The sequence below is a fragment of the Phyllostomus discolor genome, chromosome 10 (genome assembly GCF_004126475.2).
Source record: "Phyllostomus discolor isolate MPI-MPIP mPhyDis1 chromosome 10, mPhyDis1.pri.v3, whole genome shotgun sequence".
NCBI lineage: Eukaryota > Metazoa > Chordata > Mammalia > Chiroptera > Phyllostomidae > Phyllostomus > Phyllostomus discolor.
Window position 1 is genome coordinate 39,196,772 of NC_040912.2, and position 15,770 is coordinate 39,212,541.

At 33.3% G+C, this 15,770-nt stretch overlaps 1 protein-coding gene across 6 annotated transcripts in view; it reads left to right on the top strand.

The window, feature by feature from the left end:
• Positions 1–15,260, top strand: part of PCLO (piccolo presynaptic cytomatrix protein) — a 353,058-nt gene extending 337,798 nt beyond the window's left edge. For all 6 annotated transcript variants that reach the window (XM_036010675.1, XM_036010676.1, XM_036010678.1 and 3 more), the window contains 3 exons: positions 7,972–8,106; positions 8,543–8,688; positions 10,610–15,260. In XM_036010675.1, the coding sequence (XP_035866568.1) occupies positions 7,972–8,106; positions 8,543–8,688; positions 10,610–10,750 (422 nt within the window). In that variant the 3' untranslated portion in view covers positions 10,751–15,260. The remainder of the gene's footprint in view (positions 1–7,971; positions 8,107–8,542; positions 8,689–10,609) is intronic.
• The last annotated feature ends 510 nt before the right edge of the window (positions 15,261–15,770 follow it).

Consider the following 15,770-nt stretch of genomic DNA (forward strand, 5'->3'; position numbering starts at 1 on the left):
TTTATACTATGTCCAGTTAAGGGTTATAGATAGCAATAATGTCAATAAAAAAGAATCTTTTTTTTAATCTTGAGATTCCATATAGAATCTCATAAAGTATGATTATTTAATAAAGTATTTATTGCTATTTTGTTGTTTCATATAAATAACCTGCACAATTGACCTAGTATATATATGTAGACAACAACTTCCAACTATTGTTTAAATGCCTAAAATAATTTCTTGCCCTGTCTTCTCTTCTCTCTAAGGTCCTGCTTGTGGCTAAAATAAAATAGACCCTGAAAATCCTTTTATTCTGATAATATTTTAGTTTTTTTAAAGATTTCATTTATTTATTTTTAGAGAGGGAAGGGAGGGAGAAAGAGAGAGAGAAACATCAATGTGCGGTTGCTGGGGTCCGTGGCCTGCAGCCCAGGCATGTGCCCTGACTGGGAATTGAACCTGCAATGCTTTGGTTCGCAGCCCACACTCAATCCACTGAGCTATGCCAGCCAGGGCTGATAATATTTTAATAAATATTTTAGGTGAATATCTCTATGGATGTGTCAATAGCTTAAGAACATTTTCATAAGAAGATATAAGGTATTCATAGGAGAATAGAGCCCTACTTAGGCCACTTAAAAATTTGGAAGTTACTTAGAACACCCAAGCCCTTGTTCTCGTGTCTAAAATGGGGCTCATACCAACATTATTTCTTGTTGTGAAATATTGATTGTTTTGTTAATTGTAATATATTTTTAAATTTTCTTTTCTAAAAATATAATTTAGATACATGAAAATATAGATATAGGTAGGTATATAAAATACATGTAAACTTTTTTTCTGAGAAAACAAAAAGTGGAAAGACCACTGCATATCTCAATGAAGGGAAAGCACCAGAGAATATGGAAACGCAAGCTATGGAAGATAAAAATAGGCAATTTTACAATTATCCTTAGTTGAAGCATTTTAGCTAGCTAAAGAGATAGACACAACGTTTTGTTAAAATGGAATTAAATTATTCATGTTCTTTGTTAAAAATGATTACCTATATTGTTCTTGAACTTAGCGAAGAGAGTATATGAGTGAAAACAAAGGAATAGTTTAATTTCAAGAAATGCAGTGGTAGGCAAAGGTAGATTTACAGTTAATTGTTTGTATGGATAATAATACAATAATAAACTCTGTGTTTTGAGTGCTCACAACTGTAAGCTTACTTTGGCCCACGTTGTATTTTAGCCATATTAGTTTACTAAAGGTCTCACTAAGTTTAAGAAACAAAAATTTATTGATTTAAGATTGAGAATCAAAGAGGTTGTGTAATTATGATTTTTAATACTATATTGCAATTTTGAATTTTATTGATTAATTATCTCCTTAAAAGAAATCAGTACTCTTACACTTTCTAACACTTTCTTTTTTCATTATTTTATTGGTTGCCTGGATTTTTCTCTCAAGTTTTTCCTTCCTCCCTTCCTTCCTTCTTTCCTTCCTACCACTCATGACTGTATCCTTTATATTCTCTGCTATACTCTTTTAAACATTTTAGAAAGGTTTTCCATTTCTTCTCCCTAATGTACTCTTTCAGGGGACTTATTTCTTTCCCTGAACACTTTAAGAATGGTTTCTCTATCCTTGAAGCAGTTTAAATGGGACATATCAGCATATTGGCTTACCAACATATCCAGGAATATAGGATACTCTTTTGATCCACAGGTTTATTTTTCTGTTATTTCAGAGAAATATTATATTTTAAATAAAATGTTATTTTTTACTCTCTTGAATTTACTTTTCCTGAGCAACCAGTTATATTAAATCATATTTTTCACTTCCACATATCATTGTTCTCTAACTTCTTTTCTCCATTTTCTCTCTATATAATCCTAAGCTTTTCTTTCCTTTATGTCAATAATGTTGCTTTCTATCTTATTTAAATTTGTGTTTTAGCTCTGTAATCCCAAATTTTATGTATTTTTTTGTCATCTCACTTTTGATCTATGCCCTCTATAGCTCTTCCTGTTATTTCTATTTTTAAATGGTAGGTATATGCCATATTGTAGCATAAATATCTTCTCTCAAGTAGGATTAATGCTTATTCTTTTAATACAACCAAAGCTTTAGTGTCAGGACACCAAGAGGCCTGAAGATGGGTGGAAGCATATTTCTGCTGCCCATTTACTCCCTATCCCAAACCAAATTACAAAACATCATCATGTTCCCTCTGTGTGTTGTTGCCTTTTTTGATTCAAAGGCTCAAGCAGATCTGGAGCTTCTGCCTGCCCTTTGGAGACAGTAGACAGAAGAATTTTTATCACTATCTATGCATCTGTTTTAAGTGAAAAGGCATTCTGAAACTGTGAAAAGGGGCAGACATGATTGATAGTGACTACTCACAATGAATACCTTTGTCCTTTGTGGCCACCTCCATAGGCATGCCCCTTTCTTCCTGTAGGAGAAACATTAAAGGACAATTTGGAACACTTTTTTTCATAGAGAAATTTCTCAAGAACTTCACATGTATCACACTGTGAAGCATATAAATTTAACTTTCCAAGAAAAAGCAGGCAATGTGATGACTTGAAAACTTTAATTAGCAAGTTTTTAATTCCACCTTTCCTCCCCAGTGAGAAAGTGAAAAACAATAAATTTTTATATGCATGTTAGAGTTTCAAGATTTATGGGGACAGGAATATAACCTATAAAAGTGAATTTCTCCTAAAGATTTTGCCCTGCTATCTCATTACATCATTCTCATTAGAAAGATCAGTTCTGTCCACAACTTCCATTGGCTCCAGATAGTGCGATTTTTTTTAACTTCCTCCTTACCATGTTAGGATCTTTTTTTTATCCCCCATCTCAGGTAGGGTTTGGGTGATGGAACAGTCATTCTATTTGTTTTTCTGTGGCTTTGGAAGAAATATTGCTATTGTTGTTTGTTAGATAGATTTGTACCCTGGTTATAGATTTTGCTCTCTCTTTTGAGATATTATTGTTATTATTATTATTGTTATTATTTTTTGGCCAGCATTCACTCCAAGTTGAGTTATGTCACGTTTCAATGAAAAAATACTCTCAGCTTTGGACTTGTTTTTCTACTTCATCCTGGAGCCCCAGGATATGGGAAGCCCTGATTGTTTTTCCTGATTCTGCTGAAACCCACAGATCTTCCTTGTGATGAGCCAGGCTGCCATTCTCAAGGGTTTCAGTATGACTTTTCTGGGGCTGCATATGCTCATGGCTCATCCACTTCTTTGTGATAATTCTCAAGATTTTATCAATTTATCATTCTTTCCCTGACAAGATTTGGTGATATATGGTGTAGTCAGGAATGCTCCTTCCCAGAATCTTTCTGCTTCTTCATTCCTAGACATCGTTTTGGGAGTTTCTGGCAGGAGACTGTAGCCTGTTCTTGTTTGGTTGCTACTAGTTACCACTTTCCAAATTTTACCTTTTTTTCTTAGTTTCTAGATATTAAGAAAGGAGTTCTAAGATCTGTCCTATTTTCTCATTTTTATGTAGAAGGTTGTATTCCTGTGAAGTTCTGTAAAATAAAGCAGATCAATTCAAATAGGCTTGTTTATATCTATTTAGAATGATTAAGTAACCAGAACTGGATACTCAGAAGTTCGAAGAAATATATTACATCATATATTCAGTTTCTGTCAAGAATGTGTAAACACAATGTAAGCCAACAGTATTAAGTGATGTTCATGACCTTAATGTTTATACCAAATCACTCAGAGAAGAGTAGTGCCATAGTTAAGAAGCCACATGTCATTTCTTTTTTTTATGCTTTTAAAATTATTTTATTGTTGTTCAAGTACAGTTGTCTGCATTTTTCCCCCACCATTCCCCCTGACCCCAGCCATCCCCAACTCCCACCCCTGATCCCATCCTCCCCTTGATTTTGCCCATGTATCCTTTATAGTTGTTCCTGAAAACCCTTCCCCCTTTTCCTCCATTATCCCCTCCCACCTCCCCTCTGGTTACTGTCAGTTTGTTCTTAATTTCCATGTCTCTGGTTATATTTTGCTTTCTTGTTTGTTTTGTTGATTAGGTTCCACTTAAAGGTGATATCATATGGTATTTTTCTTTCACCACCTGGCCTATTTCACTTAGCATAATGCTCTCCAGTTCCATTCATGCAGTCACAAAGGATAGGAACTGCTTCTTTCTTTCTGTTGTGTAGTATTCCATTGTGTAAATGTACCAGTTTTTTGATCCACTCATTTACTATTGGGCACTTAGGTTGCTCATCATTATCCAACATTTGCTTATTGTAAATTGTGCTGCTGTGAGCATTGGTGTGCATAGGCTCTTTGGGATTGGTGTTCTAGGATTCTTAGGATATAATCCTAGCAGTGGAATTGCCAGGTCAAAAGGCAGTTCCATTTTTAGTTTTCTGAAGAAATTCTGTACTGTTTTCCACAATGGCTGCACCAGTCTGCATTCCCACCAACAGTGCACTAAGGTTCCCTTTTCTCCACATCCTCTCCAACACTTGTTTGTTGTTTTGTTTATGATGGCCATTCTCACTGGTGTGCAGTGGTATCTCACTGTGGTTTTAATTTGCATTTCTCTGATGGCTAGTGATGCTGAGCATCTTTTCATATGTCTCTGGTCTCTCTGTATGTCCTCCTTGAAGAAGTGTCTGTTCAGGTCTTTTGCCCATTTTTTAAATGGGTTGTTTGTCTTCCTGGAGTGAACTCGTGTGAGTTCCTTATATATTTTGAAGATCAAACCCTTCTCTGAGGTATCTTTGGCAAGTGTGTTTTCCCATACGGTTGGTTCTCTTTTCATTTTAATACTATTTTCTTTAGCCATGCAGAAGCTGTTTAATTTGATGAGGCCCATTTGTTTATTCTTTCCTTTATGTCCCTTGTTCAATAATAATATCGAGGCCATGTGTCACTGACTAAATTCATCCTTGGTTTTCTCTATTTTGTTGATATCATACCATGTACCAGAATTTTGATTCATTTATTTTCCACTATATTTCTGTCCTCTACTTCATTATGATTACCTTCCTCATTGTTTTTCTTCCTCTTTTTTGTTTTATTTTGCTGTTCTTTTTCTAGGTTTTGGAGTTGGAAGTTTAAATAAATTGTAATTTAAATTTTTTGTTGATAGAGTATTAATACATATGTATTTTCTTTTGATCATTGCTCTAAATGATGTAGATATTAAAGCTATTGGTTTTCTTCTATTATTATTTTAACTCTTATAGATTCTAATACATAATGTGTTCATTGTCATTATTTTTCAGAATTTGTGTGTTTTTTCATTGTATTCTGCCATTCACCCAAGAAGTGTTAAAAGGCTTTTGAGTGTGTGTGATCAGGCAATATTTTTATTAGCTTCATTATATAGAAATTATTGTATTATATAGAAATGCATTATAATTCAATACAGGATCATTGAAACTCCAACATGCTTATAAATACATGTAATTCAATACACAATCAACTTTGTAATTCAATGCATGTTCCATATGTAATTGAGAAACAAATATATTCTCTGTTATCAGTGTGTAGTGTTTAATATATATCCTGGAGATCTGCTTTATTTTGATTATGGAGTCTCAAAATTCTATGTCTTTTCTTATTTTAGTCTACATGGCCTGTCTTGTACTACAAATATGTGTTAAAATCTTTTATTATCATTCTCTGTATTCTACCTTACACCTTCTATAGTTTTACATCTTGGTTTGTAGTTTTAGCCTTATATAAATGGTGCATAAATATTCATAATTGTTGTATTCCCATTATGATTTATGTACTTTTAGCTTTATAAAATGTCTTTTTTGTGTCATGTATTCTAATAAGAACTCAGCCACTACTCTCTTGCTTCCATATGCCTGACATGCTTATAACTTTTGTATTTTTGACTATTTGAAACAAAACCAACTTTAGTATAGAGTTAAGCTTTGCTTTGTGAGCCAGTTGAAAATCTTTGTATAAGTAATCTAGGCTAAGTCTATGCATGTTTATTGATATGGCAGATATGTTTGATTGCAGCTTGGCATTTTGTTCTTTAATTATTGTGTATATTATGTTATCATTATTATATTTATCTCTTTGGTGTCTTTAATTTTTTTAAATTTCTTCTATAATTTAGAAAGCTTTCGCCCTGGCTGGTGTGGCTCAGTGGATTGAGTGCTGACCTGTGAACCAAAGGGTCACTGGTTCAATTCCCAGTCAGGGCACATGCCTGGGTTGTGAGCCAGATCTCCAGTAGGGGATGCACCAGAGGAGACCACACATGGATGTTTCTCTCACTCTCTTTCTCCCTTCCCCCCCTTGTCTGCAAATAAACAAAATAAAGTCCTTAACAAAAAAGAGAAAGTTTTGTATCATTTAAATATTATTTTCTTTTTATTTATACCTGTTATAATGCTTGCTCTTTTTATTTAACCATCTAGTATCTGGTTTGTCAATTTTAAACAGTATCCGTTGTCACTTACCTGTTTACCTATACAAAAATCAATAATCTCAGTCCACTTTCCCCTTTCTCTCTCTTCTCCATCACTTATTTTCAGTTTCATCCTTTATAGTTTGTCAGATTATATAACATATGCTCTTTTCTACCCTCCTATGACCTCACTCTTGTTTTAGTCTCAGTGCTACAGATTAATATATTAAGTACTTATCATTAGTTCTTTTGAAGTTTCTCTAGTTATCTCTTTGCTTTGATGAAATGCATCCTGTCATATATTTCTCAGAGAATTAACCTTTGTACAGTATTCCTGAGTCCTTTCATATTGAAAGCTATAGACTTGACACTTGAAAGATAGTTTAGCTGTACCTGAAATTCTTGATTTGCACTTTATTTTCTTGAGCTTCTTGAGAGTAAAGTCAGCATCCAGATACTGTGAATTATTTATAATCACTGGTCACGGAATTGTTTTAACTATATTTATATTTATTTTCAGTTTATAAAACATATAGAAGACAACTTTAGTTTGGAGCCTTAGTATTATTTAGTTTTATTTAAGATTTTATTTATTTATTCTTAAAGAGAAGGGAAGGGTGGGAGAAAGAGAGGGAGAGAAACATCACATGTGGTTGCCTCTCACGTGCGCCCCCCACAGGGGACCTGAAACCGTGCTTTGACACTTCATAGCCTTTCTCTCTTTTTAATTATACATTTATTGATGAAATGTTTCATTAATGAATTTGTTTTCAATAGACATAGAACCATAAAACTAATAGGCATGTGTGTTTTGGATCACCATTGAATCCATTCTTCCTAACAGAGTGTCTTATCACAGAGTGGGGTGGGAAATACAAGACCTGTTGGTGAATGAACACCTAGGTGAATATATAAATTGGTAGAATAAAGAGTAAATGAATAAAGAACATGACCTAGCATGCATAACTTCTTCAATAATATAAAGATCCAAGATAAACATTGGAAAGAAATACATTGAATTCATTTAAATCATTCATTGTATTTTCCCTTGCATAATTTTACTCCTACATGATTTTCTTCACTATTTTTTTACAAAGGAAATAGGAAATAGAAATAACAGATGATAATATTTAGCTGTGTTAACAAGTGCTCTTGAGCAAATCTGGTAATGAGCAATTACAGGCAAACAACTTCTTGCATTTCCTATGACATTCATTCCTATGAATTATATTAGAATTCCATTATTTTTGTGTGTTTCTGTCTTCCTATAGTCTCATCTATTACGTCTTTTGGCCTAAAAATCTATAGTTGAGTAATAATTTATCTACTTGCATGTCCTCTATACCTCCTTTTTCAGTAGCTTATATACTTTACATACTTTGCTGTGAGTATATAACTTACTAGTCTCCCATGAGACCTTTCATTCTTTATGGGCTTCAACCATATTTTACTCATCTGTGTATCTACAGGAAGCAATAATACCTAATAAACACTCAATGAATTATTCTATGAATGAATTTTAATTAAACATTTAATACATGTTATATATTCCTTAACAATTTTTTTCTTTTATATTTCCAGTTAAAACTCAGGTAATGGGAGAAATCAAGGTTGCACTGAAGAAAGAAATGAAGACAGATGGTGAACAACTGATAGTTGAAATTCTCCAGTGCAGAAATATCACCTATAAATTTAAATCTCCTGATCATCTACCAGGTATCTGATTTTATTTATTTATTTATTATTTTAAAATTATTTTTATTGTTCAAGTACAGTTGTCTCTATTCCCCTTCCCATTACTCCCCCTGATAATGAGCAATATAATATATATAGGAATTCTTTAGGAATATGTCCTAAATATTTTGAAAAATGTGAACTAAAATTTGGACTGTACATCAAATCTATCTGAAAACTGTGAAATAAGAATTAATTTCTGTTACAAAGAATAAGCTGATATTTTAATAGTTTTTAGCTATATTTTTCTAAGATAATTTGTATATGTTTTAATCCTTTTATGTCATCAGAAACAAATTGAACACAATCTGCGGGCTTTGTATAAACTGTAGGAGAGCTCTCAGTGTACTATTACAGTGCTTTCAGTAGGACGTTGTGTGGTTAATGAACACTTTACAAGCTGAATTCTTATTTTCAGATTTATATGTGAAAATATATGTGATGAACATCTCTACCCAAAAAAAGGTAATCAAGAAAAAAACAAGAGTATGTAGACATGACCGAGAGCCTTCATTCAATGAAACTTTTAGATTCAGCCTAAGTCCTGCTGGACATTCTCTGCAGGTAATACTGTATTATACTGTTTCTATTCAACATTTGTATTGACACAGTATTTATTTTCCATTTAATTATTTAATATTTATAAATTGATTTTATACTATGTTACATTTCATGGATTAATTAATTCTTAGATGTATCTTCCCAGGGGCCCTTCAGGATTTCACAGGCAACTCACCCTATCCAATTAGCTACCAAGTCTTCTCTGTCCTGTCAGTTTATTTCCTGAAGAATTATGTCCATGCTCAATGCTTCTAATCTTCTTTGGGTTCTCATCTTTGTTACTCAAATCTTTTCAGCACTATACCCGGCCTCCCGGCTATTGATGTTTTACCCTTTTAATTTATTTCATCATACTGACAACAGATGTATCTTTTTAAAACACTGGCCATGTTATATTAAAGCTCCTGACTCATTCACATTACCCTCTAAGGTGAGTTCTAAGTGTTGGATTTAATCACATCACCTTGTATACCTTTCCACACACTCTGTATTTCAGTCACAGCAGCATCTTTTCAAATCAGATTAAGCCTCCAGTCTTTTGCTCCTATTTTTACTCTGCTTCACTAAGCTCTTCTCCATCTCTCTTCAGCCAATACAGCACTCCACATCTTTTAATGAAAACTCAGCCCTTTAATGGTGAACCCTGATGTAGTTCAACATGCCTTATTCACATAATATTTTGCTTACCTCATTAAGCAACGAATCCCAATCTGTCTTTTGCAATAAATTATAGACTTCCCTGTCATTGCTTTTACTCTATCAGCTTCTTTAGCACAAGGCTGATGTTCAGTGTTCTTTGTTCCAAAGTCTAATACAATGATTGTAAATAGTGTGTCTTCAGTAGATGTAGAGATAAAGAATAAAATAGGGAAAAGGAAGAGGAAGAAAAGTGATGACAAATATGGGAAGGGAAGACCATGGTGCTGGCACTTAACACAAAGGCCTGCAGTAGAGACAAATATAAGAGATATTACAAAGCAAAAACTACATTGAGAGAATTAACTTACATTATAGAGTGAAAGAGAATAAAAAGTTAAAGGAGACTCTGCAGGCTGTGTGGCGAAAATATCTCATTTGCAGAGATTGAGTAGTTAGAGAGTGAACTGTGAGAGAGATCATGAATTTGTTGCAATGTGATAAATTCGACAAGATAAGCAGGATCCAAGTGAAAATATACAATACCATTTGAAATACCAAAACCAATACCAATACCATGTACAATACCAATACCAAATACCAAAGAGGCCAAAAAGATAGTCATAATCAGAAATGTAGATTATGAAGTCAGAAACATAAGAACAAAATTTAGGCAGGAGTAACAATTCTGATATGAGAGAGAGAGAGAATTAATAGTTAGCTGTACTTAATGTTTTCTATCTTCTCTTCAACTCAGTTCTAAAAGAAAAAAGATTCTTGATTCTGAGATCCTATGGGATTTCAACTAATAAATGTGTCCCACACATGACAAAAAAACATTTTGGAAATGCATACTATAGTTAAATCACCAGTAAATTTGATGCCAGATAAAATTACTGTTATGTTTTATCTTACTTGTGAACTCATTGATTTACTCAGCACTAGTAAAAATGTACCTTGGAAAGTGTGTGTGTGTGTGTGTGTGTGTGTGAAACTTCCCATCAGTTTAAGCATAAACCTGGTTAGAACTATCTGGGAATACATGTCTGATCTAGAATTCTCATAACCTTCAGCCTGTGTCCCTTCCTCTGGGAAATGTTGATGTGAATTCATTAATAATGTGCAAATCTTTTGAGGACATTCTTGTTATGAGCTCACTCATAAGTATGCCTGCTACTATATCTCACCCTCACCCTTTCTTGTTTGTGTTTTATCTTTGATGATAAAATGTCCTTAAAAGAGTTTGAAAATATATAAATGTATATATAACTTTGGCTCTTTTTTCTAGATTTTACTTTTCTCCAATGGAGGGAAATTTATGAAAAAGACCTTGATTGGTGAAGCCTGTATCTGGCTTGACAAAGTGGATCTCAGAAAAAGAATAGTCAACTGGCACAAACTTTTGGTCAGTCCTACTCAAACCCACTGAAGTGTGTCTGCTCAGGGTGGAGCAACTGCACTACGTGATCTCAAATGAACACTATATTTGGATTCTATTGTACTAAGCTGTGTTTTCTGGGATGAACCTGAGAGGAGGAACAACAGGCAAAAATATACTTAAAGCCTTGTGAATGTGTTGTGGAACCCAGAAACAAACACAAATGAACAAGTTTCATGTATCAAGGCCCCCCCCCCCAAAAAGAAACTCTGAGACCTTGGATTTCTTGCAGCTGTCAAGACAATATCGCAGTAAGAAAAATGTTGATTACTCAATGCAAAAATCTTTGAACAGAGTTGAGAGAGCTAAACGCAGAGTGCAAAGATTAAAATGGCTTCTAATGCAAACAAAAGTAATCCGTTATGCAAAAAGGAACTTGGTCAAAAAGAAAGAACTGATGTTAACAAATCTGTTTTCGAAAGTTCAAAATCTTTTTTCTTCATCTTCTCAGACAACTTACTATTTTGAGATTCTTACCTACAATACACCTACAATATGTATCCAAGGCTAGAAGTAAAGTAGTGTGGTCATAGGAAGAAGAAAACTGAAAGTGTAGAAATTATGGCTTTTAGACTACACTGTACAGATTTTCACTGTGTAAATGTTACAAGTGTGAACGACACTAATTTTGAAATCCATGTTGTAAAAGCACATTTGTACAATTTGAAATAATGTAGAATGAAGATAATACTAAGTAGAAATGGTATTACATTTATGTAGAAATAAAGCCAGAACTGGTAAAGACAATATTGCATCACAAAATATTGGAACCCTGGTTGAAAATGAAATCTTCATAACTTACCCTTATACCAAGACATTTGCAATCTACATACCAAAGGACACAGATTAAATTGGTATGTTCTAGCAGGCATGGTAATTCTTTCTTTGTGGAATTGCAAATCAATGTATTATCCCACATATTTCATTTCTTTTAAATGATATATTGACGGAGTGAAAATTCTTCCTCTGGCAAACAAGTCATAGTAATCTGTGGCATTCATTAATTAAACCGGTGTCATTTTCTGCTCTTTTATAATTGTTTGCCTTAGCACATTGATTGGTTGTTTAGTGAAAACCCTGACACCACTCAAATTCTCTGCTCCATTTTCCGCCTTTAGTGACAATATCACAGTGATCAGGTTCATCCATGTTGGGAAAATATGGGAAAAGTCGACATCATATTGAGATTAAAATAAAATTTGCACTATTTTAACTGTATAGAGTAAAAGGACCAATGTCTAAGTCATTAAAATGAAGCATCCTCCTGTCCATCAATCAACATTAACAAAGGAAGTAACAAGGAATGTCAGGAAGCACACTCAACTGTGATGAACAAGCCTGGCTTTGGGTCTTGGTTCTGCCACTGGCTAACTGTGTCTCCTTGACATGTCACTTAAACTCATGTTCCCCAGTGTTCTTATTTGTAGGATAAAAATGTTATATATTCCTAGCCTTCCTAATGGGATATTGGGTGGTCAAACTAATTGATCTATGAGAGAAAATGAAAGCACATTCCCAAGTATAGTTTTATACACATAAATGAAGAATTATTACACAGTTCTTTTATTTTTTGAATTTTATATGCAAAAAAGCATACTGCTAACCAGTGGCACATATTAACATGGATAAGATCAGTATATTAGCTCCAAAACTCATTTTTCTTTAAAATATAAATTTTCATTCAACCTGAAAAAAAGAATACATGAAAATTATTTTACAATTCGATTATTATAAATTAAATAAAGTATACTGATTTTATCCTATTCCCATGTGCTACCCCCTCAAAAAAAAAATTAAATGCTACTCAGAGCATTCAGAACTGAAGACCTACTTCTTTATTGAAGGGTGAGATTTTAGTAGGTTTAGAGAAATCATCTCTAAATATATTTCTTGGATATTGAACTCCCTCATTTTTAAAGAAAAACATACTTTAAATTTGAGGGGAATTGATTAAATGTAATACATTGAAAGTTTAAAAAATTGCTAATAAGTTTCAGGTTGTATATCTTTATTATATTCATGAAAAAATACAAATTCACTCTTCCTCTAAGGAAGGTAATAGTCATTTATTCTTCCTTTTATTTTTCATTCTTCCTGCCCTGACAATGCAGTGTCGTTTACCATTGATATTTCTTTAAAATGAGCATGCAGGGAGGGGATCCCTAAAGATGTGATAGTGCTAGGATTTTATTTTTAGAGACAACTATATCTGTTAATGGTTGCCATGGATATTTCCAGAAAAAGTCAGCATTTTAGGAAGTTGATAATCATCACTCATAACTGGAGAAGAAAAGGGTTCAGAAAAAATCTGACATAAAAAGGCTCTACTATTTTCCCATAAAAGGGAACTCTGGCCTACCTTTGGTCTCTTTTGCAGCCACTTACATCCAGAGGTATGCATGAGAGGTTGTATAACCAGTTCGTTTACTTTATTCCAGTTGTAATTTCTTTTAGAATAATTCAACTGAAGGTGCCACCAAAACAAAGATCACCCCTGGGTAGCTATTTGACCTGTAAGAGTAGGAGTCTTTCCACTATAGGTGCTCCTCTGTTCCAAGAAACTGGTGGTGAGGCCAGGTCCATCAGGAGAGCTAACAACAGGGCTTCTTTTTGCGCACCAGCATCCCACTTAAGAGAACACGAGATCCTGCCAAAGTGCTCCAAGAGTGCAGCTACCCAGTCTCCTGGCTTGTGATGGAATTATTCTATGCAACACCAATCCTTACGTGAATGCATTTATGAATGATGTTGGTAACCCTTCTAAAAACAAAACTATTTCTTTTTTAATTGCAAATAGGGATCTTGGTGTTTTTTACTTTTTTGTATATATCACAGCACATGATTTTCCACTTTTTATTTTATTTTATTGGAATTAGTTTTTTTAAACCTAATAGTGACAAAGTTTGTAATCTCTTAATAACATGTGATTAGTCCATTTACAGCTCTTATATCTTGAAAAACATCTTAATTTTCCCCACAGTTTCATTGAGTCATCAGAGACTGAAGTTGCTTCATGGTTTAAAATTTGGTCCTAAACACCTTTTAGCTGTAGAACCAAAAGCACAGAAAGAAGTTTCACAAAGGACAGGGATTTACAGAATGGTTGTTGCAGACTTAAACAACATTAGTTGCAAAAAGTTTTTTTCCCTGTTATTACTTAAGATAAAGGAGACTTTTGGTGACTCTGAATTTTTTATTTACCATTTCAGTTTAAAAGAACAGTATCCATGACAAAGGGGCAGTGATCACTTTGCTCCTTAATATTGCCCATATTGTAATTACTCACACTACTAAATGCATATTTTCAGCCTATCCATGGAATTAATTTTGTGGATCACACACATTCAAATAGCTATATTGTGGGACTATTATAGCTGGTAACCAGCTGAAACTGATTCTTATTATAGGAACGGTTGTGATGATAGTGGTGATAGCCGTAGTGACACTAGGCTGGTGGTGATGTGAAGTAAATTAAAATTATATACTATATTGTGCCCAATTTATTAGAAATTATTTGATCAATGTTTCATTTCATTAAGATATCATAAAGATATTTATAGTATTTTTTTACTTTGTTATTTAAATCATAACTAATAATATTTTTAAAAGCTTATTTTCATTGCTACAATGTCTAATATTCCAAAAGCAGCCGACTACAGCTATATATGTTTATAACTCTAAGTATGACAGAGTGATGTTCCCTCTTTTGAGCTTGAGATGGAAGTGAAAGTTCAATGAATAATTATGAGCTGTCTCTTTAATAATTACTTGCCTTTGATGTAATACAAGAATGAATGAGTGAAGTAGATTTTCTCATTGAATATGACACATTGATATGTTCTGTATGTTCCATGTTGTTGTTGTTGTTGTTAAAGATACCCATTAAATCAAATGATTCCTTATCTGATAGGTAGATTGAGAGCATTTTCTTAATTCGTTACCCTGTATATAACTATACATTTGGTGAAATAGACAAAGTTGAAGTATTGATTTCATTTGGCATTCAGCATGTGAATATGATTATTGTTTGATTGTGTCTATATATTTGTTGGTGATGTGCTCAGGTGCTCCCACTACCGATTAATGTGTGTGCTGATATCCTAACAAAAACACATCTGATGTTAAAGGAAAAATCATTCTTATCTGAAAAAATAAAACCTAATAAAATTGGTTTCAAAATACTTGGAAATATGTCTCGTTTCAAACTATATGTTGCATGCCGTGTTGGTGATCTGCTGATGTGTTCTTTTCTGTTCTACTGAAATCTCTCTGGAAAATCTGATGGACAAACACAAATTTGGGGGCTAAGGGTTATAAAAACTGAACTGAAATACATGAGAATTGAATTAAAAATGCTTGTAGATCTGTCTTGAATTTTACTCTATGTAAAAATATGTCTTGGTTCTGTGATTGTATACAAGATGTATCTTGATAACTTATTCAAATTGTGCTATTTAAAGGCTGTTGCATCAGCCTTACTAATAAACATTGAAAATATCAACTTTGACTTCTTGTGTTTATCAACCTGATAAATTGATACTTAATATATAAATACAACATTTTGGACATTTTCTGTGAAAAATATATCACCAGCACATTTACGTACCACATTTAAAATATATTTTACACAACACAGAAAACAAATGTTAGCTTAATAAATTAATATTATATGTAAGATGCTCTTGTAATCACCACCAGACTAAGAAATTGAATTCAGCCAGTGATCTCCAAAGACCTCCATTTAACCCATTACTACCACAATTCCCTTTAATGTAATCAGTATCCTGATATTTATGATGATTGTTTCCTGGTTTGTCACTGTCATCTGCCTAGTAAACACTCATGCAGTTTTCCTGTTTTATTTTCCTTTTGTTTTGTAAGCATCTTCTAGTCAACATATTCTCCTCCCCACCACTTCCGTTTCAGTGAATCTTACTTGTTGAAGAAACTTGTTTTTTCCACTGGTGTGATTCCTCGAAATCCATATTTTGCTGATTCCATACTCAGAGTG